Source organism: Martes martes, assembly GCF_963455335.1.
Source record: "Martes martes genome assembly, chromosome: 1".
Lineage (NCBI taxonomy): Eukaryota > Metazoa > Chordata > Mammalia > Carnivora > Mustelidae > Martes > Martes martes.
In genome coordinates, this window is record NC_137888.1 from 211,415,587 (window position 1) to 211,429,353 (window position 13,767).

General features: G+C 49.3%; 1 protein-coding gene across 4 annotated transcripts in view; it reads right to left on the reverse strand.

Moving 5' to 3' along the window:
* The window catches only part of INSR (insulin receptor), a 123,948-nt gene that overhangs the window by 92,484 nt on the left and 17,697 nt on the right, over positions 1-13,767 (reverse strand). For all 4 annotated transcript variants that reach the window (XM_080801900.1, XM_080801899.1, XM_080801898.1 and 1 more), the window contains exon 2: positions 12,516-13,067. In XM_080801900.1, coding sequence (XP_080658026.1) covers positions 12,516-13,067 — 552 coding nt within the window. The remainder of the gene's footprint in view (positions 1-12,515; positions 13,068-13,767) is intronic.

Genomic DNA, 13,767 nt, shown 5'->3' on the forward strand with positions numbered 1-13,767 from the left:
CCTGTGCTCGCGCGCTCTCTCTCTAATAAATAAATAACTCTACGATACAGGAATCATCATAGCAAGAAATACGCAGAATAAATATTTTTAAGAGAACCACACAAAAAGAGCTGAAAAAATGGAGAAATTGATTACATACCTGCATGGAAAAGAAAAATACTAAACTATTATGGTGTACCTTCTCAAATTAATTTACAGATTTAAATAAAACGTTTTTAAACAAAATTTCAGTGGGTTTTATGTGGGCTGGAGGAGGCAGATTTGGAGATTCATAGGTTCAACTGGAAAAAAGAAACCCTTTAAAAAGTGCAACAGGAAATGCTGGGTCTACCATTAATAAAACACGCTCGAAATCTATGGTAATTAGATCAGCATGGTATGGGTGTAAGAACAGACACAGACAAATGGGTGTTTGGTTGAATTTAATAAATGATAAAGAGAGCATGAAGAGTCGTTTTGGGAAAGGAACGGATTATTCAGTCACTGGAATTCAGGAAATTAAATAACTGCTCAGGAAAATCATGTTAGGTTCGCAGTTACACCACACACAGTCTTTGGAGTTCGATCAAGCTCTAAGTCCCGGCTAAAATGTCTCAAGAGTGCCACGGCACTGCCAAGGAGTTCCATGGTAGATGGCAAAAACCACCCCAAATTCCTCCCCTCCCCGTGGAGTCTACCCTCCCTCCAGCTTCCAGCTTGCCTGCGCCCTGTGACCTGCTTTGACCAACAGGAACTCAGCACACACGAAGCCAACAGAGACCTGGGATTCATCTCTTGCTACAGACCATGACCCAAGTACCAGCTAGCCTACTGCGGCGTCAGCGGCCACAGGGAGGAAAACCAAAGCATCCCAGTTGACAGCCCAGCCCAACTGTCCACCGTGTGACTGAGCCCATGCTAGATCATCCGGCCACCAGCCATCCCACCAGCTAATCCCAGACTCAGGAGAGAGCTTAGCCTGTGTCTGTGCTCGGCAGATGGGTCCAGCCCAGAAAACTCACCCTGTTAACCCACAGAATGGCAGCTGTGCAAAGCCATTATGGTTCAGGATGGCCTGTTACACAGCAAAAACTGGCTGATACAAGTTCCAAGAGAAGGCCCCATTTCCTCCCAATAGACTGCACATCCCCACCCCCTGCCAGCTGTAGTTTAGGTTGGTCTGAGTTGATTCCCATCACCAGCAATCATGAGTTGACCAAGAGGCTCTGTGCTGAGCCGGGAAAACCAAAATCAGACTGAGGTTCCCCCCCCTCAGTCCCTTCCCCATCTGGAGGCTACTTCCTCTCTGTTACCCCCCTTCTATTCTGCTTACACTGAAAAGCACTCTGTTCCCTGTTCCCCCAAGAGGGAAGAGAAGCCAGGAAGGAGCTGACATATTCCTCATTCTTGATGACACTCTCATGCCCCACTCAACACACCTACCCCTTCCTTGTTCCTCTTCTTGCTCACATGGACCTAGAATAGCCTCGTTGTGTGTGTGCAACTTTCCCACATCGCTCCTTCCTCTATCCCACGGACTCTCAAGGAGATACAAAGGTTGAAAAACAATTCAATGCTTTATTTCAGAGTTAAGAGGGGAAAAAATCAAGATCAAAAAAGAGCAAAGGAATGAGATTATTATTTTTATCCAAAGAGGGGATTATCGGGTCAAAACTGAGAAAAAAAAACTGATGAGAGATGGGGGCCCTTTACCAGTTTCTCATTTCAGATGACGAAACAGAAGCTCAGAAGAGCCATACACCTGTCCAAGGTCGCATGACAGGGAAGGACTCAAATTCCGGTCTGTATAATCCTGGAGCTACCTTTCACCATGGAATGAAATGTTCTAGAACGATGAACATGTTCTAGGGGGACACTGCCCAACAGAACTTTCTGGAATGCTGGAAATGCTCTACATCTGCCTTGTCTGAATGTGGTGAGTGTAACTGAGGAACAAATATTTCACTCCGTTTACTTTCAATGCATTTAAGCTTTGCCACACGTGACAGGTAAGGCTACCTTAGGCAGAGTCCAGCTCTGGAGGTCACCACGCTGGTTCTCCACCGCCATCAGAGGTAGGACCCTCAACATCGGACCCTCAACATCCCTACTCTTGCTGAAACCCACCCACCCATCCGGGAGGAGCAGCAGTTGAAAGACGTAAGACATTCAGGGGAGAACAGTGTGAGCAAAACGGGGTTATCACCAAACCTAGAAAAGCCTTCTAGAAATACTCTAGTGTCCTCTAAAATGAGACACACAGCCCATGCCACTTTATACTTACTCACTGTTATTTGATAAAGAGAGAGAAAGAGAGAACGAGCAGGGGGAGTGGAAGGCAGAGGGAGGGTGGGAGAAGCGGACTCCCCACTGAGCAGGGAGCCCGACGCAGGACTCGATCCCAGAGCCCTAGGATCATGACCCGAGTCAAAGGCAGACACTTAACCAACTGAACCACCCAGGTGCCCCCACGTGGGCATCTTTAAGACAATTCTCCAACTTTTCTTCTTCATCAAATTCATCCCCATTTGGAACATCTCTCCTTTCTTGGATTCATCTGTTGTTTTCCCTCCGGAATGTGTCTCAAGGTCTTGTCCACTCTGTCTTCTGCAGAACCAAGAGCCCTAAGATCAACTCCTTGGGTTGTTGTTGTTTTTCTCCTGCCCTTGTAAAAGTGCTTTGCAAAGAACCTTCATACCTCACTCACTTATAAAAATAATTTTTTTAGCAGAAGTTGCCTTCATAAAGAACACAAAGTTTCGGTACGAAGTTCAGTCTGTGCCCTGTTTGTTATACGCTAAAAACACGGAGACCAATGAGTACCATCTTACCACATGATGGAATTTTCAGATTTTAAAAAAGAAAAAATAATCAGAGCCACAGCCTTGCCCAAAGGGAAGCAGTAGCCATTAGACTCCATTAGGCTATACATTCATTTTGTGTGGTTTTCCAAATCTGTGCCTCCCTCTTTGATAATCAATAATTTTTTTAAAAAATAAGACCAAAGGAAGGAAGGGAACAAGGAAAGGGAGGGAGGGAGGGAAAGGAAGAAATCTCGATTCAATCTACTAAACAGAATTACTAAATGACCCAGCAATCCCACTCCTAGATTTATCGCCAAAGAGAACCGAAAGTTAAGGGTTCAAACCAAAGACCGTGGACCAATGTCTGTTGCAGCAAACAGATGGAAACGACTCAAATGTTCATCTACTGGTAAACAGATACACAAGACTGTATACAGATCCATTCGAGGGAAGATTACTCAGCAAGAAAGAGAAATGGGCTGTCCTGGTACCTGCTACAACATGGGAGAACCACGAGACCATGTCGAGGGAAAGAAGTAAGACATAAAAAGCCACGTATCACATGATTTCATTTATACCGAAACATCCAGAATAGGTCAACCCCCAGAGATAGAAAGCAGACTAATGGGGACCGGGGGCGGGCGGGGGGGGGGTGTTGTTCCAGGGGTGGGGGGACAGGAAGTGACTGCTAATGTGCACAGCTCCCTTGTGCCATGATGGGAAGTATGTAGTGGTGATGGCTGCACAGCACTGTGAATGTACCAAATGTCACAAACAGTGACTCTTAGGTGTATCTTACCACAATAAAGAAGAGAAATCTTGAATGCTTCAGATCAAAGCCTATCTTGCTTTCGCCTATCTCCTGCTGGGATAGCCGGCAGTTTCTCTGCAAAAGTGAGAAGCTTCAGCCTCCGCACCACTAACAAGATAGCCTGTGGCAGGAATCCCACTGGCCCAGGGACAAGGGTTGCAGGTGGTTGACCAGAAACACTGGTGCTAGGCTTGGATGTCTTGGATGTCGGCACTTGAAACCCTGTCCTTATCAGATCTTCTGAAGAGAACAGTTCCTCCCAGGCAAGCACTTGGAAACACTCTAGAAAAAGCCCCTCAAGGACTCTCCCTCTCTAGACAGCAGCCTGGGGTCATTGAAGATCTAAGACCCTCCCTGATGAGACAAATCAGAAGCAAAGAAAGTTCTGAAAAGGTCAAAGGACCCTCTACCCAAAACCCTCCAGGCACTTGTCGATTATGGGCTTTTATCCACCAGATGCCCCCCAGGCCATCTGATCGTGCTCCGTCCAGTGGAGGAAATTAGCCCAACTGCTGCTACCCATATGGCCCCACCCATGACAGACAATAGGGCCCCAGAGGAAAGCAATGTTGTTGGGTTTTTTTAATCCGATTTAACATTATTTATCCCTAAGCCTGAGCTAGCACGGGCACCCTCCAAGCCTGAGAGAGAGATGAAAAATGGGGAGCAGGAGAGGGGATACAATTTTGAAACTCTGTGCTGGGAAAGGGAACAGCACCGTCTATCAGGGACAGGGGTGCGGCGAGAGGAGGGTGACCACGTGGTCACTGGCTTCCAAGCCCAGCAGCACCTGAGGTCCCCGGGACCCCCCTGGGGCATTTCAGGTGTTCAGTCACGAAGAACAGATTTTAATTCTGACAAAGGTCTGGTGACACGGTGGGAAATAACTGGTCAATGAATTTCGTCAAGGAGGAGGGAATAAAAGAAAAACTTGTCAGACCAGTTACCAAGTTACCAGACAGCCACCTTTCTGTAATTATGTATTTAACTCTACACCACCTTCCTCCAAAGGACTGGGCCAATTTACTTCTCTAGGCGAAAAAGCAGTTAACTGGGATCCCTTAAGCCCTCTCCAGGAAGCCAGGCACTCCTCCAAACGTAAGTCTGAATCTTCACCACTAAAAATTTGGACAGTACTGTCCCCGAGATGCCAGGGAACCATGCGGCCAACTGGTCTACCTTCTTCCGCAGCGTCCGGGAGCCTACCGTTAACGCTTTCCGCCTACTGAGCTTATAACCTTAGAGTGATGTCTTTGACCTTTTCTCCCAACTCAGCAAGGACTCTGGGGTCCCAGCATCATGCCTGGCTCGGCACGGCTGCTCACGCACTATTAGTGAAACGGGCCATCCGGAATACAGCCCCGAGGTAACCTTTATGACCTCTCCCTCGCGCCACAGGGAAACATCTGGCAGCCAATGGACATGAGATGGTCTAAGGCTCTGCACATCATGAGGAGCCTCCTTACTCCTGCCCACAAAAGGCAGCTCCCTTTTTTGTCCCTTGTCATTCCACCCATCTGGAACTCCCTTCCTTCTTCCCCTCTTTCTAAGCGTCACTGGCCAGCTGAAACAACCATTCTCCTTCCACAAATGTCAATGGCAACTTGTCACCCACCTGGGGAGGACCGGGAGCCCCTGCTCTTGGCTGCTACACGAAAGCCAGTCATCTCCAAAACCAGAAGTTCATTATAAAAAATTCCTATCATCTCCAGGATGAGGAAATTACCATGACCCTGGATTGTTTTTTTCCCCCAGGTTGGTACTTTTAGTCCTCCCCTCGATTTTTTTAGCAGATTGCTGACAAAAACAAAAAGGAATACAGGTGACAAATTCAAATGGCCCATCATGCGACACAATCCGCCATCTTTTATGGTTATTATTCAACACCTGTGCGCATGTGTTAGATTTCCCTGATTTCTGTAGGGACCACAGTGACACAACCACAAAGGAATTTAATTTATCAATATTCTGCAGCGATACTATCTAGAGAACATAGTGATTCCCAGGTGTTCTGGCTCCAGACATGTCTAGAACCACCGATCAGATGACTCACTTGGAGGGGAACGGGATAAGGAGGGGGGCACCTACCTGCCTTGTGACATCTGCAGCTGGGCAGCCTTGAATGGTTAATTCACTCCTGCCTTTTGACTCCCCAACCAAACAAGAGCTCCTGATGTAAGGTAAGGTAAGGATGGCATGCCATACCTCGCAGTCCCCTCCCCTCGGTGCCAGCAAGGGGCAGGGGGACCGCGTTGGCCGGGTGCTAGGATGCTCCCAATTTCCAACGAAAACAGCCTCGACTCTCCAACATACCCCCTCGTCTTTATAAGGTGCAGAGCCAAGAACAAAGGTCGGCACAATTTTTTCTGTAAAGAGCTATACGTTCCTGGCACCAACCGCAGGCACAGGCATTATGTAAATGAACATATGAGCATGCCTGGCCACGTTCCAATGAAACTTTATTTTGGGACACTGAAATGTTAATTTCATAGCATTTTCACCTCTCATAAAATATTATCCTTTAGATTTACACACACACCCCCAACTTTTTAAAATATAAAAAGCATACTTGGCTCATGGGCCGCAGAAAATTCACTGATGGCCCGCGGGTCAGTTTGCTGACCTCTGGTGAAGGGCACCAGACAAGCCTGATCATCAAGCCATTTCCCAGCAAGGTCTCCAAGAGCAAGTTTCTGAATTACTCCTCTAGCGTCAGCATCCCCTTCTGTAAAATGGGAACTGCTTCCTCTCCTAGGCTGACTGTGGTGAGGATTCCGTGAGGCAGTGCTTGTCAAATGCTTAGCGCTTAGTAGGTGCTCAATAAACATGGCTAGGACCGAGTGGTCAAAGATACCATTGCTTAGCCACATGACGAGTATTGGGGACACAACAAGAAAATCCCACAGTCCCTGTCTTCAAGAAATCCTAGCCTGATGAGGCAGCTACTGTAAAGGGGGGATGAAAAGGGCCATAAGAAAAGGCAGCCAGAATGTTGGCAGGTGAACATTCCAGGGGGTTTCCCCCTCCCCTCTGCTTCTCTGTCTTCTGTACTTCCCCAGCTCTCCACCTGGAGGGCAGGAAAGCCCAATGCTTACCAGCTCAGATTCTGAGCTTGAACACCTGGGTTCCCAGCTAGAATCCCATCTCTACTGTTCACTAGCCGTATGATCTGAGGGAAGAGGCTTACCCCCCGGGGCGGGGGGGGGGGGGGACCTCCATGGTCTCACCCGTGAGAAGGAATTGTGGGGGGGACTCAACGCTGCGTCATCAGTCAACCGCTTAGAACCGTGCAATGGCCACCAAGAAGATTCTGATCATCAACACGTCACAGGCAGAATTAAATACTTAATATTTTATCTAAAGAGAGCACCGCAACATTCAGAAAACCTGAAACCAAGATGGAAGGAAGTCCAAACCCGGGGAGGAGAGACCTGCCTCTTTCCGCCTCCTGCTCCTACTCTCTCGCCGATGTCGCATGTGGCGGCCAGTTTCCTGGCACCCTGCGTGCCCCAGCCTCACCCACCCCTCTGACTGGCACTGAACAGCTGGGGTGGCCTCCCAGAGGGGAAAAAAAAAAAATGCCAGTGGGTTTGGCTACAGCAGCTGGTCAAGCAAGCTCTGTGGCTTCTGATGCCCCCAAAGCCCAGAGCTGAGGGTCCCCGGAGCATCTCGAGGCCCCCGCTGAGCAGAGCGGTCTTCCCTCTGGTGCTGTGGATCTGAGAGCCCCTCACCCACCGAGCAGCGGGTCGGGGGGGTGGGCTCTCCTCTGCCTGCCCCAAGCCCAAAATCAGAACCAGAGCCAAACCTTGGCAGGCGTTTGCCGAGTGGCAGGTCTGCTCAGAAGGGGAGTGGAGCCCTGGTGCTCCCAGGAAGCTTCCAGAACACTCACGGAGCGCCAGGCGCGGGAATAAAAGCCCTCCCCGCACCAACTCACCTCCTCCTGAACCGCGACACTGACAAGCAGGTCTCATCACTGTCCCCATCCTTTGGATAGGAGACAGAAGTTTATCCGCTCACGACCAATGAACAGCAAAACAGGCCTCCAAGCAGTTCTCGTAAGCACCTGGGAAAGGGTCAGCGAGGCCGACCTTCGGGGTCTCGTGACACAGGGGCTTGGGGGAGGGGCGATATTCTCGGACACTGAAGGCAAGTTTGGGGCTTTGATCCGTGCTCCCACCCACAGAGCCCTCTCCTAGAACTCTCCTGGCAGGACGGTGTCATCACATAGTCAAGGTCAGTATTTGCCACCAGAAGGTCCTCTTCGAGGAGGGGGCCGGCTCCCACCCTGCGGCCCCAAGCACCCCAAAGCCTGGCACACAGTAGGGTCTCAACCAAGGTGATGTGCAACCCAGCCTGCGCAGACTCTCCACTCTGCCCATCCAAGGCCCCCTACATTCAGCCTCTCCCGGTATCTGCACCCCAAATCTGTGGGCAGGGTGACAGAGAGGAAGCACCTCCAGCCACACGTCCCATTTTTTTCCCTTTTAATTACCCTGACCTTCCTTTAACCTCCCTTTGCATTCTCTGCTTCACGTATCGTTGTTTTGAGAACAGGTAGAGGAGGGCACACTGCAGAGAAAAGCATGACCTGGGTCCAGAGAACAATCCAACACGTTCGTCCTAAACATTGCCCCCAAAGCTTCCAGAGCCTGATAATCGTGTAAGAAAGAGACAATGGCTCTGGCCACTCCAGGAAGTATTTGGGAAGGTTCTAGAGAACTAAACGAGTTGAGGGATAGTTTTTCATAGGCTGGTGTCTGTCACCTAAGATGGGGGGAGCATTCCCTCTACAAAGGTTCATCTGGGTCTGTTTTTGCGTTCGAGTCTCAGAGGACATTAAATAAGCCTTCAAAAGCCGGGGCAACAAGCTAACATAAGCCATTTAAAAAGCCAGAGGGGCGCCTGGGTGGCTCGGTCGGTCGGTTAAGGGTCTACCTTCGGCTCAGGTCACGATCCCAGGGTCCCTGCTCCCTGCTGGGCGGGAAGCCTGCTTCTCCCTCTCCCACTCCCCCTGCTTGTGTTCCCTCTCTCGCTGTGTCTCTGTCGAATAAATAAATAAAATCTAAAAAAAATAAAATAAAATAAAAAGCCGGAGATGTCCACCCACATCCGCGGCACCTTATTCCCGGGAGCTGAAACGTGGAAGGAACCCAAGAGCCCATCCACAGACGATGATAAATGAACGTGGTCCATCCACAAAATGGGACACCAGTCAGCGTGAAAAAGGGGGCACACACACACACACACACACACACACACGGACGAACCTTGAAGACATCGCACTCAGCGAAACAAGCCAGTGACAGAAATCCAAACGCCGTAGGACTCTCCAACCGTGAGGTCCCCAGAGGAGTCCCGTCCACACAGGCAGGAGGTAGACGGTGGGAGCCGGGACGTGACGGGGGGCAGGGAGTCCGTGCTTCATGGGGACAGGGTCTCTGTTTGGGGAGATGGAAAGTTCTGGAGACGGAAGGTGGGGGTGGCTGCGGGACAGCATGAGTGTGTTTCATGCCACTAAAGTGTGCATTTAAAACTATTTAAGATGCCGGGGCACCTGGCTGGCTGAGATGGGAGAGCGTGCGTGTCACTCTTGATCTCAGGGTCGTGAGTTGGAGCCCCACGTTGGGCATCGAGCTTACTTTAAAATAATAATAATAGGGGCGCCCGGGTGGCTCAGTGGGTTAAAGACTCTGCCTTCGGCTCAGGTCATGATCCCAGAGTCCTGGGATCGAGCCCCGTATTGGGCTCTCTGCTCAGCGGGGAGCCTGCTTCCTCCTCTCTCTCTGCCTGCCTCTCTGCCTACTTGTGATCTCTGTCAAATAAATAAAAATAAAATCTTTTTAAAAAAAATAATAATAATCAAAAACATCAACTCTTAGAAAAAAGAAAGAAAAAAACCCTGAAGCTGGTTCAGTTTTATATTATGTGTATTTTCCCACAATTAAAAAAAAAAAAAAAACCGAGGGGAAAAGGAAAGGCCAGAGTGGGGTGGTACTCAGCAGACAGGGACACTGGTTCAAAGAACCGTCATTTCACCAGCTGTTAGTGGGACAGGACAATGCTTCACCTAGAGGACCTCAGCGCTGATCAGGAGCAGGTGACATCCAAGCCCGACGCCAGGAACCAGGTACCTCAGCAGGTGTCGGTCACAGCAACATGTGCAGAGCCACACCTTCCCCCACGACAAAACCCCCGGCATGAAAAAGCCAGTCCGTTCTCAAAGGTAAAAGATTGTGTTGGGGGGGGAGGGGGGGACAAACACACCCCTCCCCCAAAAAAATGCTCCCACCAGGGACATTTCTGCAGATAATACTGTTCTGGATATTTTGACTAAAATGTGTACAGAAATAAATTCACAGAGGAATGTCTTAAATTATATCTCAAGACACAAGAGCCCGGAGTATTTCAAACAAGCACCTAAATTTGGAGACCTCGGCACGGGAATAATAAAAGCGTGTTCCCGGTTGCCCTGGTGCTCCAACTACGAGTGGCTTAACCGTTTCTAAACAGAGGGGACAACCCTCTCCCCCCACTGAAAAAAAAAAAAAAAAACATATGCTTTTTTTGTGTCTCAGACTTGGCACAAACCCCAGTTGTCTTTTATTAGCTGTGTGTCCTTAGGTAAGTTAAGTAAGTTCTCTGGTCTCCAACGTGAAACTAACAGTGCCCCCCTCGTAGCCATGTGTGCCATCCTAACATAGATCATACACATCCTCTTCTCCCCTCCCCATCATGAATGCCAACGGTCACCAAAGCCACTGCTCCCAGTTCATTCCCCCTCACCTGCCACCCACCTAGCACCTCAGAAACTTCTCTGTTCTCCAAAATTCCTAACCCACAAGTAGTGTTCTACTTCTGCGGACACTTTGCCCCAACTTTGTGATTTAGCTCCCATGTGTCCCTGACCTACCAACGTCCCCAAGATTGCTCCACAATATAATAATCACTGTACCCTCCCCTATCCTCAAACAAGGAGGCTCTCTTTCCCTTCAGGGCCCCTCCCCAGGGCTCCAGTGGCTTCTCATGGACAATTCCGTGGCTTCTACTCAGGACTCACCTTGTGTGGCTTCCTGATACTTCTGGGCCCAGGCGAGAAGACCCTCCTTTCTCTCCTCCCTTGTATCTTTTGTGATACAACCCTTAGGCCCTCCCCCCACTGCCACACACACACACACTCACTTTTACCCACCTCAATCTCATGCTCACTAATTCTTCCCAGGGAAATTCCTGATGTCTGAAGGAGTCAAAACAATAAAAAAGTAACGCGGGTGTGTTTGGAACATTCCTTCCTGGTTATAAAAACATTTTAAAACTATAGTGATTAGAACAGTAGCAGGCCTGGTACAGGAACATACTGATGGATATCCAGAAACAGACCCCAAACCAAAGGCAAAGGAGTAAATTTCTTCAATCAACAGCAGTGAGACCCCAACAAGTTATGGGGGGGGCATCCCTTTGAATCATGAATACAGATTCCAAATGTCCCGGATGGATTTTTTTTAATGTTAATTAAAATTTAAAAAGGGAATTTGGGGGGGGGACATTTTATGGATGGAAAAGAACTTTCTAGGGGCAAATAATACATTATATATTAATTTTTTAAAAAGAAAAGAATTTTCTATGGGGCGCCTGGGTGGCTCAGTGGGTTAAGGCCTCTGCCTTCAGCTCAGGTCATGATCCCAGGGTCCTGGAATCGAGCCCCGCATCAGGCTCTCTGCTCCGCGGAGAGCCTGCTTCCTCCTCTCTCTGCCTGCCTCCCTGCCTACTTGTGATCTCTCTCTCTCTCTGTCAAATAAATAAATAAAATCTTAAAAAAAAATAAAATAAAATAAAGAAAAATTAAAAAAAAAAAAGAAAAGAACTTTCTAAACATAAAGTAACATGAGAGGCACGCAAAGATCCCACTCCAGACTCCATGAACATCTGAAGCTTGTCTGGCAATAGCGATCCAGAGCGTTTTCACCACTGAACAAAAACATCTGAAAACACATTTGGCAAAAGGGTCAACAGGCTCCATCTATGAAAACCGCACATAGACTAGTATTTCGAAAACTACTGAAGTACTAAGAGATAAATGGACAAAGGATATGAACAGGAAGAGAAAAACCCAAATGATAAACAAACATGTTTTAAAAGGCTCAACCCCGATAGCAATCAAAGGCATCCACATACAAACAGTAACACCACCTCGGCTCCTCCCTGCAGTAAAGTATGAAAGATGTTTCAAACAACACTCAAAGCCGGCCAAGGTGTTCCCTCTCAGCCAGGGCTAGGAGGAGCGCCCATCCGTACAACATTTCCGGAAAGTCATTTGGCAACTAGCAGCAAGAGCCTTTGGCCCAGAAATTTCAGTTCTGGAAAAGCCAAGGCCCAAAGAAACAAATGCTCCATAAATCTCTGACCCCAAAATGTCCATCCTTCTCTGCAGAATAACTGGAAATCGTCTAAATGCCCAAAGACAGGTAAATAAAGACACAACAGAATCACGAGAAGGAAGTACCCCCATTAATTGTGGACTAAGGGCTGCCGTCGTGTTTCCTTCCTTGACCCATTTCTTTTCCCAAATGTCTACCCTGAGCAATCTTACGTCTAGTCTGCTTCTAGCCCCCTCAAGCAAGAGGAGCATTCGACTGTCAGCACAGGAGCTGGCAAAACCTGGCCCACAAATTGGCCTGTCAATAAAGTTTTATTGAGACACAGCCATGCCCACATGTTTCTGTGATGCCCATGGCTGCTTTCCTGCTACACTGGCCCCGCTGAGGGGTTGTGAGGAGACCACACAGCCTGTAAAGTCAAAACTATTTACTACCAGAGCCTCTGGGGAAACAGTGTGCCACCCCCAGATCCAGGGAATGCCTCCAGGTTCTCACCAACAAATGAGGTGTGAGAAGCGGCTGAGAGCCCCGCGTACCCCAGCATACCTTTCTGGCAATGGCTGTGTGTCCAACAGCGCTCGACAAACTGCCCATTGATGACAGTGGCAGGGCAGCTGGTCTTGCCCTTTGCCGTGCCTGGACAAATGTCCCCACACTCCTCGTTGTCGTCTTTGTTCAGCACAATGTAATTATCCTCCACAGAATCCAGGATGCGCGACCAGTCAATGGTGGCCAGGTAGCACAGCTCGTTATTTTTCTCGATGCGGACGGAGCCCCGGGTAATGTTCATCAAGCTATAGAGGCCGAGTTCCTTCAGATGAACCATCTCGAAGATGACCAGTGCGTAGTTGAAGAAGAGGCGCGAGCCCCGGATGACCGTGAGGTTGGGGAACAGGTCCTTCAGGCTCTCCAGCCCATAGACCCGGAAGAGCAGCAAGTAATCAGTGATCATGATGAGCTTGGGGAAACTGAGGTCTCGGAAATCCTCGGGCCTCGTTTTGAACATCAACAGTATCTGCAAATGTCCTTCAATGACCGAGCAGTTGGCCAGCTCGTGCAACCTCGTGAGGTTGTTCCGGATATCCATGCCGGGACACACTAGAAGTGAAAACAAGCCCAAAGCAAGACAGGTGAGCAAACACGCCATGGGTAGGTTCTAAGAATTAGCGTAGGGCCAGCTTCACAGGTGTGCAACCTGAGACGTGGGACGGACTCAGGAGGGCCCTCCCCTTGGCCCGATGCTCCCCCATCCATCTTGAAATCCTTGATCATTTTTGGGCAAGGGACCCCACGTCTTCACTCTGCAATGGGTTCCCCCTAATTCTACAGTGACCCCTGAGGATGTTTTCTCTCTAGTGTCTGTGCCTAAGTCGTCACTTCTGGAAACTCCTTTGGCAGTCCCTGCGAGCCACCTGAGAACCACTGCATCAAATATGACGCAGTAGAGACGCTAGGACTGCACGGGATTGAGTAAGGCGGCAGGTGCAGAAGGGAAAGGGGAGCCGTCCCCGGTGAGTCAACACCGGAGATCTTGAGGAGACGGTTTGAGGAGGAAGAAGGTGCCCGCATCCAAGTGGGGCAAGGAGAGCTGAATTGGTTTTGTCGGTTCTCCTACCTCAAGGACTCTCCTTCCCAACCTGCCTTCCTCGTTCCCGGTTAACTGATCTCCCCTGCCCAAACACCCTGCATGGCCATCTCCCGAAGGTGGTCCTTCCTGGGCTCCGGAACCCTCCCTGGCTCCCCAGGACCCCGCTCGTCTCCCTCCCAGCCCTCAGGGCTCCCCCCTCGCTCACTCCCC